The sequence below is a fragment of the Hyaena hyaena genome, unplaced genomic scaffold, assembly GCF_003009895.1.
Source record: "Hyaena hyaena isolate Hyena2069 unplaced genomic scaffold, ASM300989v1 scaffold_1027, whole genome shotgun sequence".
NCBI classification, from domain to species: domain Eukaryota; kingdom Metazoa; phylum Chordata; class Mammalia; order Carnivora; family Hyaenidae; genus Hyaena; species Hyaena hyaena.
In genome coordinates, this window is record NW_024081658.1 from 57,970 (window position 1) to 84,257 (window position 26,288).

General features: G+C 35.1%; 1 protein-coding gene across 2 annotated transcripts in view; it reads left to right on the forward strand.

Annotated features, from left to right (window-relative positions):
* LOC120223638 (cytochrome b5 reductase 4) overlaps positions 1 to 26,288 on the forward strand; it is a 92,031-nt gene that overhangs the window by 40,461 nt on the left and 25,282 nt on the right. Inside the window, exons 5-10 of one of the 2 annotated variants that reach the window (XM_039221821.1) lie at positions 4,846 to 4,875; positions 8,600 to 8,660; positions 10,081 to 10,138; positions 11,830 to 11,923; positions 14,419 to 14,448; positions 16,427 to 16,549. In XM_039221821.1, coding sequence (XP_039077752.1) covers positions 4,846 to 4,875; positions 8,600 to 8,660; positions 10,081 to 10,138; positions 11,830 to 11,923; positions 14,419 to 14,448; positions 16,427 to 16,549 — 396 coding nt within the window. The remainder of the gene's footprint in view (positions 1 to 4,845; positions 4,876 to 8,599; positions 8,661 to 10,080; positions 10,139 to 11,829; positions 11,924 to 14,418; positions 14,449 to 16,426; positions 16,550 to 26,288) is intronic. The other variant, XM_039221822.1, reaches the window with a different exon arrangement.

A 26,288-nucleotide genomic window follows, 5' to 3' on the forward strand; every position in this document is an offset into this window, starting at 1 on the left:
TGTCTCCCTCTCTCCTAGAAATAAATAAAACATTAAAAAAAAAAAGAGTTGGATGCTTAACTGACTGAGCCGCCCAGGTTCCCCAGAAGTATCTCTTCTTAATTTTTCATTAGTTTATCATGGTTTCTAACTGACTGAGCCATCCAGGTGCCCCAGAAGTGCTTCTTCCTGATTTGTCATTAGTTTATCATGGTTTGTAATACTTTTTGGTTTCTTTTTTTGTTTCTTTGTTTTCTTACCCACCCTCTCAAGCAATTACTAACTGTAAAGCACTTGGAACCATATATCAGTAGACCTCTTTAAAGTGGAAGAGGTTTTAGAGCTGTTGTAACATCTTCACTTTAAAAGTGAAGATATTATATGTTAACTCACTTTAAATAAAAACTTGAAACAAAAAAAAAATATAAAAATAAAAGTGAAGATACTGAGTTTTTTTATGTACCTTATTTAAAGGCTATAGTTATTCATTTGGAGAATCCAGCCATTTATAGAACTCAAGGGTGCTTCCTTTTGTAAGAGAATCACTCATTAAAGTTACCCGCTTTTGCATAATTTTTAAAAATTTATGCCAGTGATATTTAACAGGGGTTGATTTTGCTCCTCAGGGGACCAGTGTCTGGAAACATTTTGGCTGGCATAACTTAAACTAGGTGCTACTGGCATTCTAGTGGGTAGAGGAGAGGGCACTGATGCCACGGAATAGCCTGCAGTCCACAGGATAGACTCCCACAACAAGGAATTGTCCAGCCCAAAATGTTACTAGTGCTAAAGTCAAGAAATCTTCTACTTCAGTTTTCTGTTCTTAAAAATGATAGTATCCAGAGCACATGTATGCAAAGCTGGTATGTAGACAAATAACTGTTGAATGGGCTGTCTACTTGCTGGAAGTTCAAAGTAGAGTAAAAGTTCTCTCATCAAGGAGCTTCAGTTTCCTTAGTAAAATGGGCTCAAGTGGATGGGCAACTGGGAGGGGAAAGCAAGGCCTCCTGAAGTTTAACTAGTAGAGAGAAAAAGCAAGGTGTCATAGTGATGAGTAAATTTGCCGGGTTAGTCAGGCTGTCTTCATTCGCGTTTGCTGCTGCTGGTCCATTGTCTAAATGACTCCTGCCAGAAGTTCAAGGGGCACGTACAAACTGGAATAGGGAGTGTGTCATGCTTTATGGGTGCTACTGACCGCTGTTTGGTTTAGGTTAGTATTTGTTCTGTTTTCAGAGAAAGAGGATTTTTGAACATGTGTATATTATTGTACAGATGATTCCAAATAAGAAAGGAATTGGTTAAACCCTCAGAGCAGTATGACAACAATGGAAAATAACTGATAAATTGGGGATTTGAATAAAAAATATCAAGTATAGCCTACCTTCAGAGAAAACATGAACTTCTAAAAATGCACTTTATTCTGTGTCTAGTTAAATGAGTATTAGGAAGAAAACTGACCAGGAGTAAGTACACATTCTAGTACTTTAAAATTTTTTTAACCCTGGAATTTTTCAGAGTATGTGTTTCAACTATTAATTACTTATTTTAATTCTGCCAGTAAACTATTTCTAGAGTGAGGGGTAGTTCTGGGCCTTGAAGTTTGAGAGACATATAAAATTTAGAGGTAATTCAGAAGATGATTACAAAGATGAGTAAAGGAAAGTAAAAGGTAAAGATAGTTTAGAAATATAAAAATTATTAAATTTTATAAGATTTGAGAAATGAGTATGTAACTTGAAACAAAAATAAGCCTTAAGCCTCATTTATGTTATGAGGAGTTCCATTTAGAAATATGGAAGAACTTCCAGAGAAAAAATAGTTATTAAGCATATTGTAGAGAGCCAGGGAGTTATCTTCTGGCGAGCCTGAGCAGTTAAGGGAACGTAGAGGCTACATTTTGGTCTTTGTGACAAGATCCCTGGTAATAAGACTGAGCTCCTATCTGGTGGTTACATGATATCGGCTTTTGGAAATAAGAAGAGAAGATGAGGTATGTAAGCTACATGTTAAATGTAAAACATGAAAATTTAATGCTCAGCATTTGTCTTCCTAGAATGCTTTTCTTCAGGGCCTCAGTGACAAATGCCTGCATACTGTCAAAACATAGCTAAAATATTACCTCCTCAATGGAATCTTTCAAATTCCTTCCAAGTAGAGATACCCCATTCTGTGCTTCTAGACTACTTTCTACATACCTCCTTTAATGCATTTATCATATTGTATGTGTTCAAGAGGATGTATCAACATTTTATTTTTAATTCCATTTATTTAATTTATTTGAATAAGTAATACATTCACATGATTCAAGCATATGAAGTGTCCTTGTCATACCTCAGTCTCCCATCTACTGGTTTCCCCTCCCATGTATACACAAAGGTAACCATGTTACTAGTTTCATTATGGATCCTTCCAAATTTATGGGTGCGTAAGCAAACTGAGTATATATTCATATTTCCCTAACTTTTGTCAAAATGGTTTCATATCATGTTAATATTTCTATTAAGATGATGACCAACAAATATTTATTTTTAATGTTTATTGTTTATTTTGAGAGAGAGAGCACGTACACAGGGGAAGGGCAGAGAGAGAGGGAAAGAGAGAGAATCCCAAATAGGCTCCACGCTCTCAGCGCAGGGGATCAAATTCCAAAACCGTGAGATCATGACCTGAGCCGAAATCAGGAGTCGAATCTTAACTGACTGAGCCACCCAGGCCCCCTGATCAACAAATATTTATTAAAAGAATTAGCACACTAATAAAACAGTTTTTCTCTTTATCGTGGGGTGGGGGTCCTCCTGTGGCTCCACCCAACAGAGGTAAACTAGATGGGGACCACAATTGAAAATCCTTTTACCACAGAAGAGTAGAGTGCAGTCTATAAATTGCAGTGCTGGCTTTCAAAATGACTCTGATCTCTCCAGAAAGCAGAGGTTCTTATAAGAGTAATGCAGTTTAACCAACATTATGAGAAAATACAGATTCTCTTGACTATGGAACTAATGATCTAGACAGAACATTAGATTTCTTGTCAGTCTCATGTGACTAACAGGATTCAGATGTAAATATGCTTAATAATAAAAAATATGTTTATTAGTTCTAAGTGTCAGTGTTTTGAAAGAGTTGCAAAAACAGAGTTTTTAAAGGTACTTTAGATCGTTTAAGTAGAAAAAAATCTCCTTTTTTTCTACTAAAAATCTACTTACCTGCTGGTACTTCTTGTATTTAACAAAAAGATTCAGAAAAAAATGACCTATTTAGTAGGATGCAGAAAGTTCTGACAGATTCAATCAATTCATATCAGGCAGGAAGTAAATCATATAAGATACATATATATTTTTCCCTAGAAACAAATTATGTGGGGCAGTTTTTCAAAAACTGTGATCCTCTTAGATAAAAACAAATTGTTTTACTTGATGAATGAGATTCATCAAACTGCCAAGTATGTGGTACACCAAAAATAGATTTAATTTACTTTTATCTGTGAGTTTATTGCTTGTTCTAAGATAAAGCAAATAATCACAACTAAGTAGGAAAGACAAATGAAACCCACTGATGATAGTAAGTGATCAAGCAGGGACATCAATAATTCCTTGCAAACTGTAATGACTAGATTTTTATTTGGCACTTAATAAGCAAAAGTCATCTGAGGTATAATTTAAGCGATTTTTAGGTCTTTTGTCTTTCCAGAAAGTATTACCACTAGCAATGGTATAGTAAGAAACATAATGCTGACTCTTAGAGGAGATGAAGTCTAATCTTGGCTTTGTTGCTAAAAAGCTATGGATTTCATTCAAGTCCTTGACCCCTGACTTTTAGTCTTAATGAGGGGATCAGATGGTAATTTGCCGTATGTTTTTAAGATCCCTTTTAGCTTTGAAATTATTTTGATAAAATAAAGAACATAAAAAGAATAGTCATCTGGCCTCCTTAGTCATGATTATTTTATGATAGATAGTTGAGTGAAGCAGAGGTAATTGTGGTTATCCCTGGTTGATTGAAAATCAGAACATAAAAAACTTGAAAGCCTTCATTTAAGTGGTTTAGTTTTTGTTTTCTATAAAACAAGGTCACCTCAGCAATTGGTATCTATCAGTTTCCTGCTTAGATATTTTGTTGGCTTCTCATTCTTTTTTTCTTCTCCTTCTCCTCCTCCTCCCCCTCCCCCCCTCCCCTTCTTCCTCCTCCCCCCTCCTCCTCCTCCTCCTCCTTTTTTAACTCTGTTAACTTGTTGAGGATTTTATTTTGACCATATGGTGTAGCACTTTTGGTGATTTGTAATTTGACTGCCATCCTGAGAGAAATTACCTGTTAAATATTACTGGGTTGTAACACTAATAATTGCATAGTACATACAGGTGAAAGTCTTATACTTTCGTCATTTTGCCATTTAAATTTGGAGTAACAATAATCTTTTTCAGTGAATTGAATCAGATAGATTCGATTAAGAAAGACATAAGGTATCTTTCTTTGCATTGTTAACATGAACATTTTATTTATAGTGTAATATAATAAATTCTGAATAATTTTGATTACTTTGGAATGTGATAACCTAAACAAAACATGAGTTTTTAAATGCTTTCTAAAGAAATTAACCAAGATATTAGAAAAAGTGTTCAAAGAAGTAGTAAAAGCTCAGTGAAGTGGGAGACAAACACCTGGAGAAGAAATGGCCCACCAATTTTCAGAGATGAAACTTCCTTATTCGAAACATCAACCATATATTTAGCAGCCTTGTTTTTCTTCTTAGACTTTAACAGAAAGCTCTTCAAGAAAGGGGCTGTTATTCTGCAAATATAATATTAACTGATACTCTCTTTGATGTTACAGTATTCTTACCTGACTTTTCTTTTCTAAATCACTGTACAGACTGTCGTGAAGAAAAGAAAGTCTTAAATGGTAAGTCATGTAAATTTATGGTAAAAAATGGATCATATTCATATGAATTAGATTCATGTACAGAATTGCTTTATAGAATTATTTGGGGGTAGTATTTGGATTTTTTGGGGGGGAAGGATCTCTTTTTACAAAAGATGTCTTTACTTACCTAAACTTAGAGGATTTGGCAGAACTTTATAGATCTCTTACTCCAGCCATTACTCTTTGTTTTTTTTAATGGTTTATTGTCAAGTTGATTTCCATATAACACCCAGTGCTCATCCCCACAAGTGCCCTCCTCCATGCCCATCACCCGCCTTCCCCCTAACCCCACCCCCATCAGTCCTCAGTTTGTTCTCAGCATTCAAGGTCTCTCATGATTTGCCTCCCTCCCCCTCCCCCACTATTTTCCCCCACAGTCCTCCGTTAAGTTCCTCCTAATCCTCCTATACGTGCAAACATATGGTAGCTGTCCTTCTCTGCCTGACTTATTTCGCTCAGCATAACACCCTCAAGTTCCATCCATGTTGCTACACATGGCCAGATTTCATTCTTTTCATTGCCATGTAGTATTCCATTGTATAAATAGACACCCTTACTCTTACAGTAAGTAGTCCCTCCTGTAACATCCCTGAACATATCTGCTTGCAGCTTGAATATTTATAGTGATGAGAAGTTCCACCCTCTGAAGCAACACAGAGCGAGTCGTATCCCTCAGGCATGGAGCTCAATGTCAGTGTTTGCATACAGATGCTGAATAGCCTATTAAACTACTCTTTTCCAGGCTCAGCAGCTCCGGTTTCTTCAGTCATTCAGTATGACTGAGAATTATGGTTGACATTCTCCCCTCCTCTCCTTCAAAAAAAACCCCAAAAAAACAAAGTAAATATGGTGTAGTGGTCAGTAATTAGTAATTTCCTAATGTTAGGAAATACTTGGGGCTACTCTGATTGAACTACTTTTTTAAGGTCTGTTTAGAAATAGGTTTTTTTTTCTCCATGTTTGCAAAAGAAAGTTGCAGAAATTCAGTTACAAGCTAGATTGCCAGATTAGTTACCCTTCCTTTTTTAACTTGAGGAATACAATAGTCTGTATTACAGACTGACTTCAGTGTTTGCTCTAACACCTGAAGCTTTTTGTCTGATAGTATAGCACTGTATTAAATGAAGAGCCTGTCTTGGGTTCCATCTGATGATTGACTGTTTTGTGATAATCGGCATAAAACCTTTGCCTAAATACTAATTACTGATACACTGGGCATTTCCATTCCCAACACATATGGCTTCCAGAACCATTACTTTCCTGTTGCCTTCCTCTGGATGTACTGCATTTAACTACTACCTTGGTTCAAGGTGGCCTTAAGAATGGAATATTAACATTCCATACATGTTCTGGCCAGCATTGTTATCTATCATGATCTTGGATTCTATAAGATTGTAATATTTATATGTATGTTTATTAGCCGCTCTCATTTTGGTTCATTCAAGTCTATGTGGTATGTCTTTGTATTTGCAGATGTCATCTGTCTGCCAGCAATGTCATTATTCAAATAACTATTTTAAATCCTGAATGAGATAGACTGTTGTGGTATTCTACTGAAGACCCGATCCCTTCAAATTAACAACAGTCATCAAGAAGCACTTTGGGGGAAGATTATGTCCATTCAGTCCACCTAACTTTAATTATTTTCCTCCATCCCTCATTCACCACAGATTCCTTCAACTTTTCAAGAATGATATTATATATAAGATGTTTTGTTTTGCTTGGCAGATGTTGAAATCAAGACACATTCCACAGCCTATGACATTATTCTGTTCTTAAAAGTCATAGTTGTATGACAACATATAGTTTTTTAGAATGTTTAGAAATTGTCTCCTTTGCTGTCTCATGAAATTGCAGGGCGAATTTCTTTACTAGTTTGAATTTGAGGAAGCAGAAACGGTGGTTTCTGTAAGATCATAGTGCTGACACTGACCTCAAATCTAGATTTCTTGGTCCTAATCAGATCCTGATAAGATCCTAATAAGATCCAAATTGACTAATAATCCATGAATCCTGTTGATAGCTTTTTCTTATGCAAATTCTTAGATTGTGATGCATTTGTAGGAGGCCTCCAAATGATAAATGACATTAATCTCTTAGTGAAATATCTTTTAAGTGATTTTTCAAATAATTTACTAAGGTTATCTTTTCTTATATTTTGTCATTTGAGATAAAAATACATTTTCATTATTACAGTGCTGTTGTTATACTTTTAGTTTTATGATAGAGCATTCTTTAGGATTCACTCCTAGTTAGTTCATAACTTTGGCTTTGTTATGTCACATCTTTGAGACTTCCTTTGTTTATCTGAAAATTAATTGTGTTTTGTAGAGTTGTGTAGGAAGAGATGGAAACTGAGTGAATAAGACCTGGGCTCAGGGCTCATGATCAGCCCCAAAATATGGCTGTTTGATATCTTGTGCTTGCAATTAAGTTGGATTTAAATAGAAGCTTCTATGGCTAGAAAGAATCCTAAAACCTCTACACTAGTTTGTCTCTAAGATGCCTCTCCTCTCTGACCTTATATTACTGTGACTTTTTTTTAAAGTTTAAAAAAAATGTTTATTTTTGTGAGAGAGAGAAAGAGAGAGAGCGAGAGAGAGCACATGCAAATGGGGGAGAGGCAGAGAGAGAGGGAGACACAGAATCTGAAGTAGGATCCAGGCTCTGAGCTGTCAGCACAGAGCCTTACCAGAGGTTTGAACCCATGAACTGTGAGATAATGACCTGAGCCTAAGTCGGATACTTAACAGACTGAGCCACCCAGGTGCCCCATATTATATGTGTTCCTGTGCAGTTTGAGGAATAGAAATGTAATTGTTGTAGTGATTTGCAAAAGTCTTTTACCAGCAGACCTCTTTTTTTCCAAACCAAACCTTCCGGATACAAACCGCGCATTCCTGTTGTGGGAGGGAAATACAGAATGCTTACAGAATGTCCAGAGTTCTTCCACATCTCTGAGTTCTCAACTGCAAACCACAGGTTTAGTGGGCTTTTAAAATGCTGTGTTGCTGCATGCCTACAGGAATGATCTCAGTGAGGTTGTGGAGGGACTGGAACCCTCAGACATTCCTGTATAAAATATAAATTGGTACAACCACTTTGGGAAATTGTTGAGCAGCAGCCAGTAAAGCCGAATCTACACATGTCTTGTATACTTACAGAAATGGAGATATATGTTCTTTTAGAATGTGCATGTATGTATACAGAATATTTATAACAGGGGCTGTTTATGTATAATAGCCCCAGACTGCAAACAACCAATGTCCAGCAACAGGAGAATGTATAAAACTCTCATATATTTATACAATGTAGTATAAATATAAACTACTGATGCGTTCAACAGCATGGGTAAAATTTCAGGAACCTCACGGTTTGATTTATTGCTTACTATCAGTCATGCTTATTTGACATAATGCCGAACAAAAAAAAAGCCACAGACCAAAAGAGAACATATCGTATGATTCCATTTTTATAACGGTCAAATACAGGCAAAATCTAAGGATGCCAGAAGTCAGAATAATGGTTATCGTTGGGGAGGAATGGTGATTGGAAGGGGGCATAGGGTAGGTGCTGGTTACAGGTTATGTTTTTGTACATCTATGATTTGTATCCTTTTATAACATTTTAATAAGTCTATGAAAAAGAAGAAGAAAAAATGCTATCTAGATGAACAGTAGGTGTTTTGTTTTTCTTTGTGAAGGCATGCTTCCCAAGAGCCAAGTGACAGATACACTTGCCAAAGAAGGTCGTAGTTCTCCAAGGTATGCATTCTTGTTGTATTTTTTAAAAGCTAAGTTAGTTCTACACCAAAATATACACATTAAAAAAAATAAACACCTCTGAGTTTGAGTTATTGCTTACTGTATTAATCATGCTTGTTTGACACTAGAACTGTAGTGTCCCATTTATCAGGCATTGTTGGAGAATGAACTGTTTTCTTTATACATGAATTTTTAGTATAACTAAAGTTTGATCCATTTTAAACACTTGTGTGTTTAAATCTTTGTGTTTAAAAAACTTTAAGTTAAAATTTTTTAAAAATATTTTGACTTCAAACACTATTCAAAAATATTTTCCTGATAAATATACATTGATGGTGGAAAACTTGGAAAATAAAGAGAAATAGAAAAGGCAGTGATGAAAGCAGTTGTAATGTATCAACTCTGGATGTATACTTAATATTTGGTCTATTCCACCGAGTTTGATTCATATAATACCTATTTCCGTATTATTCTATTTTGATAATACTGGCATTGCAATGTATTCTATGAGCAGTTTCCCATGTCATTAAATATTCTGCAAAAGCATTTTTTTGTCTGTCTTCCATCTTATGACCATACCATAATTTATTCAGCTACATTGTCTTTCATATATTTAGTTTGTTTATAATTTTTCATGGAAATCCTTCAAAAGTATTGCACAGCAACTTAGTAAATTATACAATCCATATGTATTTTTTTTAATGTTAACATTTCAAATGCCCTCAGGGTTATATGTGTTCTTTGAAATGTTTTCTCTTTCCTTCTCCCCACCTCCAGTCTATAATATGATAGCAGCATCCTGCTATATTTGTTAAATTTATTAAAGTATTTCGTATACAGTTTTAACTTACGGGCATAAGGAAACCTCCCCTATGTTTACCTCTGGGTGTCCTTATGTTCATACTAAGTGCAAAAGCAGTGTCAGTTTGATGAACAGCTATTACAAAACAGAAGACTTTGTTTTACCCAAGGTTTTACTGTTGAACAATTAAAAGACCTTGATGAATTAATATTTTGTCTAATAATATATTTGCGACAGGGAGGAGTGAAGGTAATAAGCGTGTAGATTTTGTCATGCTTCGTAAGAAAATATGTTGTGTTATTGCTCTGATAAAAGATTTTAATAGAATGTGCAGCCTTTCTAAAAAGTGTCTTTTCAAGGGTATTGTTTGTTTCAATCCAAGTTAGAATAATTACCATCTATTGTAAGACACCTCTCCTGTTATTTAGAACAAAGTTTACCTAGAGAAATATATTTTTCACTCTAGATTTTAAGCTGTATATTTAAAATTATATACTTATGTTAAGTCATATTGCATATTTTTAAGCCATATATATTTTTAAATTGCATATTTAATGATTTAATATGTGTTATTATACAGTTGTTAATATAATTATTCATTCTTTTACTGTTTTATAGCTATGACTGGTTCCAGACAGACTCTTTAGTGACCATTGTCATATATACTAAGCAGAAGGTAAACAGTGTCTTCAAAATCAGAAAAAAAGTGAAGTCTTAATAAATGTTAGCTATTTTCTAAACACTCTTTTCTCTTAACTTATTAACTCACAGAAACTCCATGGGGTAGATCCTTCTGTTATCCCTATTTTATACATGGGGAAAACAGAAAGATTAAGTAATTTACCCAATGTTACGCAGTAAGTAGCATTTTGAACCCAAGCAGTCTGGCTCCTGAGTATACACTCTTAACAGCCATGCAATAGCCTCTTTAAAAAAGCTAGACTAAGAAGTATTTTATGTACTTTTCCGTGTGTGTGTGTGTGTATGTAAGCATGGATAACAAAAATGAGAATCCCAGTTAACTTCATTGTGAGAACTAATTTCTTGTGCATAAATTGGAATTAAACAGTAGAGACTATGATACTGTGGTTTAGTGTGCTTAAACCACTAATGGGATTCAGACACCCTCTTGAAACTAAAATTATGGGGTTAATTATTTACTAAGTACGTACTGAACTTCTGCTTTATTTGCAGCACAATATTAGAATTCAGGGATCTAATGATGGGCTAGGTGTATAAATACTTGGCTTTCATGGAGCTTACATCTGAGAAATCAGATCAATACATAGATAACTGCAAACACATCTGTCAGCAACTGGCAAGGTTCCCACACTGGAGGAACCATGTAAATTTAAAGACAGGTTCTGGCAGCTAGGGCTTTCTGAGAATGCGTGCTACTCCTATAGTAGCAGAACCACATATGAGCTGTGAGTTCCTCTGATCGTTGCAGCATGATGTGACATTCTGCAGGAGTGACGATAATCTGCCCGATACAGCCAAGAGGGCCAGAGGCACTGCTTGAACCACTTCCACTCCCTTTCATTGTCCCCTCATCACGCAGTCTAAAACCAAGAGGGCACGGCCTAGGGAGGTTGGAGTCTGCTCCCATTGGTAATGTCAGTGAGACACAGAGGATGAATGACTAAGGGAAGGAGAAAGATTTCTATGTGGAATAATGTGTTCATTGTATGGTATAAATGATGGGTGCCAAAATAACTTGTACCAAGACTATGTAGAAATTAGAGCTATCTAGAAATTTGTTAGTAAAATTTTATATGTTACATTTTCTTATAAGCTGAAGTCAAGAGGTTGTGTAATTTGCCCAGCATCACGCATTAGTAAAAAGACTAAAATGAATATACATATCTTGATTTCTGGTCTCATTCTAATTTTTTTCCAGAGTATTTATTCAACAAATATTTACTGAGCACTTACTAGGTACCAGGCAGTATTGATAGTCCCATGCATTCAGAGCTTAGAGATGAGTGGATGAGGTAGATATTAAGCAGAAAGAAATATATAATTAAAATTGCAGTATGTGCTTTGAAGGAGAACTAGGTTGTCTGAGAGAGGAAAAACAGGAATAATGTTTATTCACCTTGTGGGTTCTGTAAAGAAATGCCATATGAGGGGCTCCTGGATGGCTCAGTCAGTTAAGCGTCTGACTCTTGATCTCAGCTCAGGTCATGATCTCATGATGTTGTGATTTCAAGCACCACGTACGGCTCTGCAATGACAGTGTGGAGACATAAATAACAATAAATAAATTCCATGTGAACATCACAGATCATCTTAAAAGTATAGTAGTTGTAGAAATTTGGGGAAAATTTTATGTTTTAATCTTTTTCTTTCTGCTTTCTGTTTAAGGATATTAATCTAGACTCAGTTATAGTTGATCATCAGGATGATTCCTTTAGAGCAGAAACCCTTATCAAGGATTATTCATATATTATACATATTGGTAAGTAATTTATTCATTATTAATGGAAACAACTCCAGTTTCCTTTAATTTTGGCAATAACTTGGTCTACAGTCTAGGTAGCAATAATATTTTATCTGATATTGTCATTTTGGTTTGATTAATTTCTTCTGCTTTTTCTTTATACTAATAACAGTGCTAGCAAATAGCAGCCTGACCTCACCTTTCCCAAGTTTAAACAATTGAGTGCAGCCAAAGTCAGCAATAATATGAAATATTTGTTGCCCTGGCTTTGTTAAATGTCTTTTATTTGATACCTGCAAACAAATCTCTGGAGACCTGTCCCATGCGCCTAGTAAGCCACTATCACTAAGTGCTTGTTCCATTGGCCTGTTTTTTTGCCAGCTCTACCACGGGAAGTGTGAGGCGGCACCAAAACAGTGTGGACTGTGAGGTTGCATTGTGTCCCTCAGCTGCCTGTTCCTTCATAACCAGAGATCAACCCTACAGTTCACTTCTGTCTGCTTTGAGAAATTAGAGATCAGAAGGAAGAGACCAGGACTAAAATCTGGAATCAAAGATGCCGGATTTAAAAAAAAAAATTTTTTTAACATCTGTTTATTTTTTGAGAGACAAAGCGTGAGCGGGGAGGAGTGGAGAGACAGTGGGAGTCATAGTCCAAAGGAGGCTTCAGGCTCTGAGCTGTTTGTCAGCACAAAGGCTGATGTGGGGCTCGAATTCCAGAACCATCAGATCATGACCTGAGCTGAAGTCGAATGCTTAACTGAGCCACCCAGACACCCCAAAGATGCCAGATTCTTAATCCATGTTTCACCCATAATGCCTCTACGATTGCACCCTTTTCTCCTCCAATGAAGGTGATGTTATTCTAGTTAGAAGATAGAAATGAAACAAACAATAACAATACAACAAGAAAGTTAAGTTGTTTTTTCTTTTTTTTTTTTCTTGAGAGACAGAGAGACAGAGCGTGAGCAGGGGAGGGGCACAAAGTGAGGGAGACACAGAATCCAAAGCAAGCTCCAGGCTCTGAGCTGTCAGCACAGAACCCGACGCAGGGCTCAAACTCACAAACCGTGAGATTGTGACCTGAGCCTAAGTCAGGCATTTAACCGAGTGAGCCACCCAGGCACCCCTAAGCAGGCATTCTTATATGAAGAACGTATCATTTACTTTTGCCAAAGACTGATTATCCAGACCTTGACTGACTCAGGATTCTGCACAGTGCTTTACTGTTTGAATGAAGTACCTTCAGTCCTGAATTTGATCAGAGTAGAAAAATATTTTGGGGTGCCTGAGTGGCTCAGTTTGTTAAGTGTCCAACTTCAGCTCAGGTCATGATCTCATGGATCGTTGGTTCAAGACACGCATTGGGCTCTGTGCTGACAGCTCGGAGCCTGAAGCCTGTTTCAAATTCTGTTTCCCTCTCTCTCTGCCCCTTCCCCGCTCGTGCTCTGTCTCTCTAAAATAAACTTTAAAACAAAAGAGTAGAAAAAAGTTTTTTCTTTCCTATTTTCTCCATTCAATAGATTAATTAAACTGGAACCTTAAACTTTTCTTCTAGAAATAATAACCTGTCCTATTTTTTCTTAGCATGAGACCTAATGTATATTGACTCTTGGGGAAGAGTTTTAATCAAACACTCCGATATCTAGAAAAGTATGCATTACTCATTAGCACTGCCGGATTTTTCTTTAAGTAAAACCTCCTTGTCACCATCTTATTATGTTTCAAATACTTTATGGCTATTTTGTTCACACTGTAGCTAACAATATTGTAGCACACAATACAAAAGAAACAAAAATTCCACAGTGAAAAATACTCATATTTTTCATCCCAAAATAGTGCATAAATACTCTTGAATGATGATGTTGGATTGGAAGGACTAAACTAATGCAGAATTGTAAGTTCCCGATAGTCATGTTAACACAGTGAAGTTTACAGCAGATGTCTGTGAAAATATTTCTTGTATCTCCCCCTACTGGGATGTGATTTCCATAAGGGCAGTGTTTTTTTTCTTTGATTAACTGTTGTATCCATAAAGCGTAGAAGGTAACACATACTCAATAATTTTCTTTCAATAACTGAATGAATATTCAACCTCAGAGAATAATAAGAAAGGAAGCACTAAGCCCGTAGACACACCCATGCTTGTGCTCACACCGAGAGCATGCGTGCTTCAGGTGCTGCACACCTCCCCACCCTGCTCCCATCTTGGTCTATAGGAACGGTAGTCTGGGACCATACTTTGGGCTAGTGTGGGTTACCTGCTTGTGGGCAGTTGAGTATTTGCTCTTGAATAGGGATAGAAATTGAGAAGTTGAAAAAGTGTATTTGTATTTAAATACTTTGACATTTTGGTTGTGTACAGTTTCTTTCTCCTGGCTCTCAGAATATGTTTTACTTACCTTGAGAGATTTGAAATAGTGCATAAAAGAACCATTTGGATGATCTTACATGGTGTTCTTAGACTATATCAATTGAAGTTTTATTTTAACTAACATCTTTTTCTTTCCTAGAGCTAAGCCATGAAATTGAAGATTTCTCTGGTAAGCTACCAAAAAATAATTATGTGTATGCATGCGTGCACACACACACACACACAGGGAGACAGAGAGAGAGAGGAAAAGGAAGAGAAAAATAAGCATTTGTTTTATTTTTCATCCATATATTTACATATTGCAAAACACAATGTGATATTTCCTATATAAACAAATATGTTAATGTTTATAAATATGTTCTTCTTGTTTCAGATTTTTTCCCCTTTTTTCTTTCCCTTAGTTCATTTCTTTACCCTTACCTTTTTCCCTCCTTAGAAAAGAATTCTTGTCTTCTTTCCATTCTTCCTTCCCTCATCTCTACTCTACTCCTGACGTGAAGCTTGTCGAAATATACTAGACCAGACAAATTTTTCTTAGGTGTATATGTTTAAATATGGAATGCTAACAGAGCTTATTAAATTATGAATTTTGCTACATATAAAAGTACAATGTGGAATTTACAAAGCTGTTAATAACAGAAGATTCATAGAATGGTGGTTTCTTGGGGTTTTTTTGTCCTTTGTTTTTAGCTTTATTGAGGTATGATTGACAAAATTATAATATATTGAATTGCATGATGATTTGATATAGGCATACATTGTAAAAGGATTCCCCAAATTGAGTTAATACATCCATCACCTCACATATTTACTGTTTGTATGTGTGTGAGAACACTTAAGTTCCATTGTCGTAGCAAATTGGAATTGTACAGTATGATCAACTGTAGTCACCATCGTTATACATTAGATCTTCAGACCTTAATATCTTAACTGGAAGTTTGTATACTGTTATCATCCTCTCCCCACACTCTACCCCTAGCCTTTGGCAACCGCCATTCTACTCTCTGTTTGTATGAGTACATGACTATTTTTGGTTTGTTTTTTTAAGATTCTACGTATAAGTAATATCATACAGTGTCTTCTATGTCTGGCTTGTTTCAGATAGCATAAGGCCTCCAGCTTCATCTATTTTGCTCCAAATGGAAGGATTTCCTTTTTGTTCTTTTACTGCTGAATATTCCATTAGACATATCCGTAAATATATATACTATTAAAATATTTGCCATTTCTTGTTTTAAAGTACTGTCATAGTACTTTACACTGATTTTGTGCCCTCTTTTTTTCCTGTATAACATAGTAAGCTCTGTAAATTTTATAAATTAAAGTCAAGGCAAAAAAAATAAAGTCAAGGACCATGTTTCCACATTTGTTAAGCTTCAAATCAGTGCTCATTGAAATGAATGTATTTGACTAATCTATCTTAAAAGGTTATTGTTAAATTGCTATTGAATTATATGTTTACAGTGAGGAAGAACAGATTGTTTCTAAAGACAAAATGAAATATACTTTAGGTCTTCAAAAGCATATCCAATTCATAAAATCTAATCAGTATGTAAAGTCTATATTTCACTATTCTACCCAGATATTCTGAACTTAAAAAGTCAAAAATAAAAAGGTAATATAAAAGGTTTTTAATTACTTAAGATTCTTATGTACTTTATAGTGATTTGTGAGGCTTTTTCTTTGTTTACTAGGCTCAGTATTGACCTACTGAATTTATTCATAAGAACATCTGAGATCTCAAATGAGAAACATTAAGAGTATAAATAAATTTGCTCTTATGGATCCATTCAATGACTAACTTCTATATGTCAGCCCCCTCCTTTTTTTTGTTTGTTTTTTTTTAATTTTTAGCTATGTGTTAATTACTTGCCATGGCTATATTTGAGCTTATATGAAAATTGTCAATACATACTAGTTTGGCCTTTGATAAATTAGTTTGAAAGAAGCTAACTTGAATCAAAAAATAAACTGGATTTAGCATCATTTAAGGCATAAACAATTTTGATATGTATTCAAAGTCTTTCTAGTGATCCTTGTTATTTCTATCAGATCAGGACATTTGTGTTGTTTGAGAAAGATTGATTTTAAAATAATGTGTTATATTTAGTTTCAGTGAATACAAATGGAATTTATCTTCTTTTCAGTGCGGGTTGTTGAGAATGTGGGAAAAATAGAAATTGTCCTAAAGAAAAAAGAGAATACTTCTTGGAAACGTCTTGGTCACCCCCTAGAGAATCATAATTCATTTATTCCAAAGAAAGATACAGGTATGCTGTGCTGTTATTTTGAGTCCTGTGTTCATGAAATTATTTTGTCAATGGTGCAATTGTTCCAGAATTTGGAAGCCCATTTTGAGATGAGCGTCGTATCTCCCTTTAAGAAGCTGGAAAAGAGGGGCGCCTGGGTGGCTCAGTCAGTTAAGCATCGTCTTTTGGTTTCCGCTCAGGTCGTGATCTCAAGGCTGCACTGATGATGCAGAGCCTGCTTGGGATTGTCTCTCTCTCTGCCTCTCCCGCACTTGTGCTATCTCTATCTCCCTCAAAATAAATAAATAAATAAACTTACAAAAAATTTTTTAAAAAGGTTGAAAAAAATGGTGTCTGTTTCCCTCTTTTTAAAAAAATTTTTTTTATGTTTATTTATTTATTTATTTTGAGAAAAAGTGAGACAGAATACAAGTGGGAAAGGGGCAGAGAGAGAGGGAGACGCAGAATCTGAAGGAGGCTTCAGGCTCCGAGCTGTCAGCACAGAGCCCGATGTGGGGCTCAGTCTTGTGAACTGCGAGATTATGACCTGAGCCAAAGTCAGTGGCTTAACCAGCTGAGCCATCCAGGCGTCCCTCCTGCCCTTTTCTTTTTATTGAAGTATAATTGGCATATAATATATACTCGTTTCTGGTTTATAATGTAATGATTCGATTTTTGTGTACATTGTAAAATGATCATCACAGTAAATCTAGTTAACATCTATTTCCAACAGTCATAAATTTTTTTTTTCCTTTTTGTTGTGATGAGCTCTTTTAAGATCTACTTTCTTAGTAACTTTCAAATATTCATTACTGTATTGGTAGTCACTGTGTAGTATATTATATCCCCATGATTTATTTATTTTATAGCTGGAAGTTTGTACCTTTTAACTCTCTTCACCCGTTTTGCCCACCCCCTGCCCCTGCCTCTGACAGCCACCGATTTGTTTTCTGTGTCTATGAGCTTGGGTTTATTTGTTTTTGTTTTTGATTTTTAGATTCCACATATAAAAGAGATCATACGATATTTGTCTCTTTCTGTCGGACTTATTTCACTTAGCATAATATCCTTAGGGTCCAGTCATGTTGTCCAAATGACAAGCCTTTATTCTTTTTTAAAATAGCTGAATAGTATACCATTGTGTGTGTGTGTGTGTGTGTGTATAGCACATCTTATTTATTCATTCGTCTATCAGTGGACCCTTAGGTTATTTCCATATCTTGGCTATGGGGAGGTGCCTGTATCTTTTTATATTAATATTTATGTTTTCTTCATATAAATACTCAGAAGTGGAATACTAGATCATATGGTAGTTCTATTTTTAGTTTTTTGACAAACCTCCATGCTGTTTTCCAGAGTGGCTGCACCAATTTACATTCCCACCAACAGTGCACAAGTGTATGCTATTCTCTGCATCTTTGCCAACACTTATTTTTGTGTTTTTGAGAATAACAATTCTCAGAGGTGTGAGTTGACAACTCATTGTGGTTTTGATTTTATTTCCCTGATGATTTGTGATACTGAGTACCTTTTCATGCACCTGTTGGCCATTTGTATGACTTCTTTGGAAAAATGTCTCTTTAGGTCTTCTAAATTTTATTTTTAGATTTTTAATCTCTTTTTTAATCAGATTATGTTTTTGCTTTTGAGGTGCATGAGTTCTTTGTATATTTTGGATATTAACCCTTTATCACATATGATTTGCAAATATTTTCTCCCATCCCGTAGGTTGCCTTTTCATTTTGTTGATGGTTTTCTATTCTTATAGAAGCTTTTTATTTTTTAAATTTTTTTAACGCTTATTTTATTTTTGAGAGAGAGAGAGAACAGGGGAGGGGCAGAGAGAAGGGGACAGAGGACCCAGAGCAGGTGTCCCTTGTAGAAGCTTTTTAATTTGATATAGTGTCCCACTTAATTTTTGCTTTTGTTGTCTTTGATGTCAAGTCCAAAAAATCATTGCCAGGATCAATGTCAAGTAGCTTACGATCTGGTTTCTTCTAGATGTGTATTGTTGCAGGTCTTATATTCAAGTTTTTAATCTACTTTAGTTTTCATATATGGTGTAAGACAATAATCTAGTTTCATTATTTTGCATGTGGCTGTCCAGTTTTCCCAACACCAGTTACCTAAAGGGGCTGTCCTTTCCCTGTTGTATATATTCTTGCCTCCTTTGTCATAAATTTAAAAAACATTTAATGTTTATTTATTTTTGAGAGAGACAGAGTGTGAGCGGGGGAGAGGCAGAGAGAGAGAGGGAGACACAGAATCCGAACCAGGCTTCAGGCTCTGAGCTGTCCACACAGAGCTGGATGTGGGGCTCAAACTCACAAACCGTGAGATCATGACCTGAACTAAAGTCAGATGCTTAACCAGTTGAGCCACCCAGGCACTCCTCCTTTGTCTTACACCACATATATATGTGGGTTTATTTCTGGGCTTTCTGTTCTCTTGCATTGGTCTATATGTCTGTTTTTATGACTACCATACTATTTTGCTTACCATAGCTTTGTGGAATAATTTGAAAACTGAGAGTGTAGTACCTCCAGTTTTGTCTTTCTTAAGATTGCTTTGGTTATTTGAGTTTCTTTTGTGATTCCATACAAATTTTAAGATTATTTGTTCTAGTTCTGTGAAACATGCTGTTAGTATTTTGACAGTGATTACATTGAATGTGTAGGTTGCTTTGGGTAGAATGGACATTTTAACAATATTTATGGATTCTTCCAATTCATGAGCATAGTATTTCTTTCCATTTGTGTCATCTTCAATTTTTTCCATGTAGATCTTATACTTTTCAACTACAGATCTTTCATCTCCTTGGTTAATTTCCTAGGTTTTTATTCTTTTTGATGCAATTGTAAATGAGATCGTTTTCTCAATTTCTCTTTCTGATAGTTCATTATTAGTGTATAGAAATGCAACATATTTTTTGTATATTGATTGCATATCCTGAAACTTCAGTTATTATTTCTAGCAGTTTTTTGGTAGAGTCTTTAGGGTTTTTTTTATATGTAATATTAAGTCATCTGCAAATAGTGAGTTTTACTTCTTCATTTCTAATTAGGATACTTTTTAATCTTTTTCTTGCCTAATTACTTTGGCTGGGACTTCCAATATTATGTTGAATAAAAGTGGTGAGAATAGTCATCCTTGTCTTGTTCCTGACCAGCTTTTACCACTGAATATAATGTTAGCTATGAGCTTATCATTAACAACCTTTATTATGTTGAGGTGTGTTCCCTCTCTACCCACTCTGTTAAAAGTTTTTATTATAAATGAGTGTTGAATTTTGTCAAATGTTTTTTCTGCATCTCCTGAGGTAATCACTTGTTAATGTAGTGTATCACATTGATTGATTTGTAGATGTTGAACCATTCTTGTATCCCTAGAATAAATCCTTCTTTATCATGGTGTACAATCCTTTTAGTGTATTGTTCAGATCAGTTTTGTTGATGATCTTTACATTTATGTTCATCAAGGTATTGGCCTGTAATTTCCATCTCTTCTCTAGTCTTTGTCTAGTTTTGGTATCAAGGTAACACTAGCCTTGTAAAATGAATTAAGAAGCATTACTTTTCTTTTTTGGGGAAGAGTTTGTAAAGGATTGGTATTAATTTTTCTTTGAATGTTTGGTATTATTCACCAGTGAAGATGTCTGGTCCTAAACTTTGTTTGTTGGCAGGTTTTTAAATTGCTGATTCAGTCCTTAGCAGTAATTGTTTCATTCAGATTTTCTATTTTTTCATGATTAGGTCCTGAGAGATTAGATGTTTCTAGGAATTTAAATACATCCCATAGGTTATCCAATTTGTTGGTGTATAATTGTCCATAGAATTCTTTTATGATCTTTTACATTTCTGTGGTACCAGTTGTAACATCTTCTATTTTCTGATTTTATTGATTTGAGTCCTAATTTTTTTCTTTGTGGTGAGTCTAGCTAACAGTCCATTTTATTTATCTTTTTGAAGAACCAATTCTTAGTTTCATTGATCTCTTTTATTGTGTTTTTACTCTCTGTTTCATGTATTTCTACTCTGATCTTTAATGTTTTCTTCCTTCTACTAACTTAGTGCTTCATTTGTTCTTCTTCTAGTTCCTTGAGATGCGAAGTTAGGTTGTTTATTTAAGATTCTTTTGTTTATTGAGGTAGGCATTTAGCACTATGAAATTCCCCCTTAGAACTGCTTTTGCTGTATCCCATATTTTGATATGTTGTATTTCCTTTTCATTTGTCTCAAAGTTTTCTTGATTTCTCCTTTTATTTGTTAACCCATTGATTGTTCAAGCATGCTGTTTAATCTCCACATATTTGTGACTTTTTCACTCTTGTTCTTGTAATTCATTTCTAGTCCCATACTATTATAGTTGGAGAAGGTGTTTGATATTATTTTAATCTTAAATGTATTAAAATATGTTCTGTGGCCTAACATATGTTCTGTGTGCACTTGAGAAGAATGCATATTCTATTGCTTTTGGTTGGAGTGTTCAGTATATATCTATTAAATCAGTTTGGCCTAATGTATCATTTAAGACTACTGTTTCCTTATTAATTTCCTTCCTGGTGTAAGTGGCATATTAAAGTCCATTACTGTTACCCTGTTGTCAATTTCTCCCATTAATACTTGTTTTATGTATTTAGGTACTCTAACCTCTGTTGGGTACATAAATATTTACAAATGTTATATCCTCTTGTTGGATTGACCTCTTTATCATTTTACAATGCTGTCTTTGTCTCTGATTACAGTTTTTGTTTTGAAGTCTATTTTGTGTGATAGAAGTATAGCCAACACAACTTTCTTTGGGTTTCCATTTGCATGGAACATCTTTTTCTATCCCTTTGCTTTTGTATGTACCCTTACATCAGAAGTGAGTCTCTTGTAGGAAGTGTACAGATGGGTACTGTTTTTTAATCCATTCAGCCACTCTATGTCTTTTGATCAGAGAATATAGTCCATTTACATTTAGATATGTTGATAGCTCTGTACTTTTTGCTGTCTTGTTAATTGTTTTATAGTTTCTGTTCCTTTCTTCTTCTCTTGCTTGCCTCTGTTATGATTTGATGACTTTCCTTAGTGTTATACTTAGATTCCTTTTTGTTATCTTTAGTGTATACACTATAGGTTTTTGTTTTACAGTTAGCGTGAGGCTTACATGCAAAAATCTATACTTGTAATGGTCTATTTTAAGTTGGTAATAACTTAAGTTTGAATGCATTCTACAACTCTACATTTTTACTGCCACCCCCCCATGTTTTATGTTTTTGATGTTACATTTAACAAGAACTTTTTCCTGTGTAAACTTTAATTATTGAACCTACAGTTGTTGTTTTTTATCACTTTTGTCATTAACCTTCATACTAGCCCTATAAGTGATTAATCTGCTAACTTTACCAATGAAATTTATACTTTATTATATTTTCTTGTTACTAATTAGTGCCATTTCTTACCAGCTTAATGAAGTCCCTCCAACATTTCTTGTAAGCCTGGTTTAGATTTTACTTGCTTGGAAAACTCTTTTTTTTTTTTTTTTTAATAGAGATTAAATTTTAGCCTCTACTAATGTTTAGGCATTGTAAAGTTATTAGGTAGTGATACCTGAAAAGGGAAGCCTACTTGTGCTTAGACTATTGTTTAACCATTCACTCCTTCAGGTTCCTTTTTATAAAAGGTGCAAAAACAAGTTTAGGTTTATATCTCATATGCACATAACCTTTTTTTATATTAAAGACAATATGTTTATTGTTTTTCTGCTTATTTAAACCATTTTCTCAGTTTACCTCTGAAGGATGTAATTCATTTCCTTCTTCATTTCTTCATTCATTTCCATTTTTCCTTTGTTTTTTTAGGTTTTTAACCTTAGTATAACATATTTATAAAAAGAGATGCATATTATAAGTCTTCCACTGGATGAATTTTCACATAGTGACATCATCTATATTTGGTGTTTTTTTTTTTAAAGTTTATTATTTTGAGGGGGGGGGAGAGAAAAGATCCCATACCAGCTGTACAGCTGACAGTGCAGTCTGCCTGACACAGGGCTCAAACCCACATGCTGTGAGATTGTGACCTGAGTTGAAACCAAGAGCCAAATGCTTAACTGACTGAGTCACCCAGGTGCCCCGATCCAAGAGTTTTGAAATTTCACAATATGATATGCCTTAATGTGGGTCTGTTTTCATTTATCATACTGGCTCTTTATCCTTTATGTTATCTTTTCATTATAGAAACTTACAACCTTCAGTTCTGGGAAATATTGATTTTTCTTCTCTTCATAGTTTGTTTTTTGCTATCTACAAATATTCCTATTTTAAGCCTTTTTAAATAAGTCTTCCGAATAGCTCATCTTTTCTCTCTTATTTTCAATTTTGTCCTTTTGTTCTGTATTTTGGGTGATTTCTTTAGCTGTGTCTTTCAGTTCTTCTATTGAATTATTCATTTCTGTATTTTTAACTTCTAAGAACTCTTTTGATTTCTGTTCCTTTGTTTTAGCATCATGTTCTTCACAGCCTCTCTTATCTTTTTAAGAGTTACTGACAGAGTTTTAGAGTTTCCTTCTCCCTGTGTGACTTATGTCCCCAAAGTTTGTTTGTTTTAGACTGTCTTTCATGTTAGATGCTTTCTTTGAATGTGTTTTGATCCCTGACTATCTGCCCACATTTCTGGGGGTGGAACTCTAAAAGCTGCTTAGAAACTTTGCACATCTGGGTTTGACTTGTTAACAATAATATTAACTATATGGATGGATTGCTTCCTTGCCAGTTCAGTGGCAGTATTTTGCAGTCTTAAGAGTGGACAGTCTCCTACTTTGCACCCCAATTTTCAGAAGTCTTATGGAAAAAGAAGGCTGGGTGTCTGTAAATGTAATTTCCTTTGTTTGTTGCCTAGTATACTATATTAATTTGCTAGGGCTGCCATAACAAAGTACCACAAACTGGGTGCCCTAACAGATTTATTGTCTCAGCCTAGAGGCTAGAAGTCCAAGATCAATGTGTTAGTAGAGTTGTTGTTTCTTCTGAAGCTTCTTTCCTTGGCTCATAGCTGGCCATCCTCACATGGTCTTCCCCTTGTGTGTCTGTGCCCCTCATTGCCTCTTTTTACAAGCACATCAGTCATATTGTATTAGGGATCACACACACGAATGACCTCATTTTCACTTATTTAACCTTCTAAAAGAACTTACCTCCCAATGCAGTCACATTGTGAGGTACCGGGGGTTACAGCTTCAACATAGGAAAATTGAGGGAGACACAGTTCAGCCTTGTAACATATACCCAATCCAGAGACCCTTTGTTTTACCCAGTCTAGAGACTAAACTTCTAATATTTTGCCAGAATAGGAGAGGGTCAATATGTGGCCATGCTAAGTGGGGCAGGACTTCAGAAAGAGTGAAGGATGGGAAACTTCTTAAAAGAATATTCATCTGGAAGGTAGTTTCAGCTCCATCTTCACTCTGATTCTAGAGATAATTGGTCCTGCCAATTCCTGAGCCTTCAGGGATTTTTGTTGTTGTTATAAATGAGTTGTGTCTGGCTTTCTTTACTTCTAGTTTAGATAAGATACTTTCTACTTCTAGATTTAGATAATAAATTCAAATTTATTGAGTCTGTTGAATCAGTTACTAATCATCTCTTTGCCTTGTCAGCTCCTAATGTTTTGTTGTGTTTTCTTATTTCCATTCTTTCTGTCCTTGTAGGCTTATGCTTAAAAAACAACCGAACAACCCCCCTAAAAAAAAGACACCTTTGCTATTTTTAAGGGGGAGTTAGGAATTAACTGCATGTATCCACTTTAGCATCTTTAAATATTTATAATTATTATGGGGTACCTGGGTGGCTCAGTCAGTTAAGCCTCTTACTTCAGCTCGGGTCACGATCTTGAGGTCTGTGAATTTGAGCCCCAGATTGGGCTCTGTGCTGACAGTGTGGAGCCTGGAGCCTGCTTCAGATTCTCTCTCTCTCTCTCTCTCTCTCTCTCTCTCTCTCCCCCTCCACTGCTCTGTCTCTCGAAAATAAACATTAAAATTTTTAAAAAATTATGGATATTTAAAACTATAAAGATATGTTTGTGGATAATATTTAATTTCAGAAAAGTATCAGTGTTATTTTGAGTATATGTTGTGAGTAGAAGGCTGTTTTAGGCACAGTGTTAATTATTTTCCCAAGTAGAAGAACATATACTGACAAGAGATTGAAGAGTCCTTTTTTATAGAGAGACAGACCAGCAAGAGCAAGTTCTCTAGTACAAACTGAACATATTCTGAGGTAACCCCACATGAGCAGATGCTGATGAATTTGTGAATGACTCCCTGAAAGAGGTGAATTTCAAGCAGTGTTGTGAAAATAACTTTCAAAAAAGGAATAAGAAACTATGAAGGGTTTTCCAGGAAGAACTTCAGACTGTTCCTAGGTACTTATTGTGCCAGGTATTTTTCAGGTTGTAGAGAAAGAAAAATGTAAGCAATGAGTGGGGAAAGGTCAAATAGAATTCTTTTATTGTGGTATTAGGAAGGGGGAGAGAACATAGAGGGATAATAGTGTGATCTAGCAGATCAGAAGAAGATAGATAAAAGACAGTGACGATGAAAAGAGGTACTATTAAAGTGAAATCTCTTGCCCCGAAATGATCTATCAAGTGATTGAAAAATCATATCAAACCAGATAAAAGCCAAACCAAAGAAATAAATGATACTAGGAACTAAGGGTGACCTCTGGAAATTGTTAGAATGAGCATCACTCAGGTTTTCTCTGTAATTTCCTGAGGCTTTCTATGAACTCTTTTGTTTCTGCCATAAATTTCTGCTTGAGTCATGAACCACCATGGTTATCTTTAGCTTTCTTGTCTAAAATTGGAGCAGTGTGTGTGTTTTTCATTGAATTAGGTTTTTCACCATGGAAAATGACTAAGATTTAGGGGATACTTTTATTTATTTGACTGAATTAGCAAAGATAATCTCTTCTTTGTTTTTTCCACTCCTTAAATGAAGACAGAAATTGTAGATTGATTATTTTATTCACTAGCAAAGCTGAATACTTATATCATCAAATTATTGTGATTAATTTGCTCTCAGTAACATAAAATGTATATAGTCCGTCACATGGTTCGTAGGTTTTCCGTATTGAAATTATTGACTTTATGATACTAGCATGATGGCTTCCTCTTACTGAAATTTCTCAACTAAAAGAATTTTTGTTTGAAATAGGTATGTAAGTTGAAGACTTTTTAATGTGGTACCTTCTCATGTCAAATCTAGAATTTACTTACACAAAAGATTAAAACAGAGCAAAGAACATAATTAGGAAAGAGAAACTACTTCATTTTTACCTTTAATCCAAATGTAATAGGTGATATTTTAAAGTGTTATCATTGGAACTAGACTACCATTTATAAGTTGGATGCTTTACACTTTTTTCCCCAAAGGTGACAATTAGGAGCGTGTGTGTGTGTGTGTGTGTGTGTGTGTGTGTGTGATGGTGAGGAACTTGTTTGTCTGTCGAGGGTCAAAAACTGATAGGCAGTTGGGTTACTGTTTCTATACCCAGCCTAAAATTTTATTTTAATGTGGTTACCTTTACTGTGGGGACTTTGATCACCAAAGTTAGTATTAAAGATTTGCCAGCAAACAACTCAGTACATGAATATCGAGATACAAAATTGCAAAGAAGGATTTAACAAATTTTGTCATAATTTTGATGCCAGTAGCCACTTACAAACCTTTATGTTAAATATATTTATTGAATCTGCAGCTTTATTTTTAATGTAAG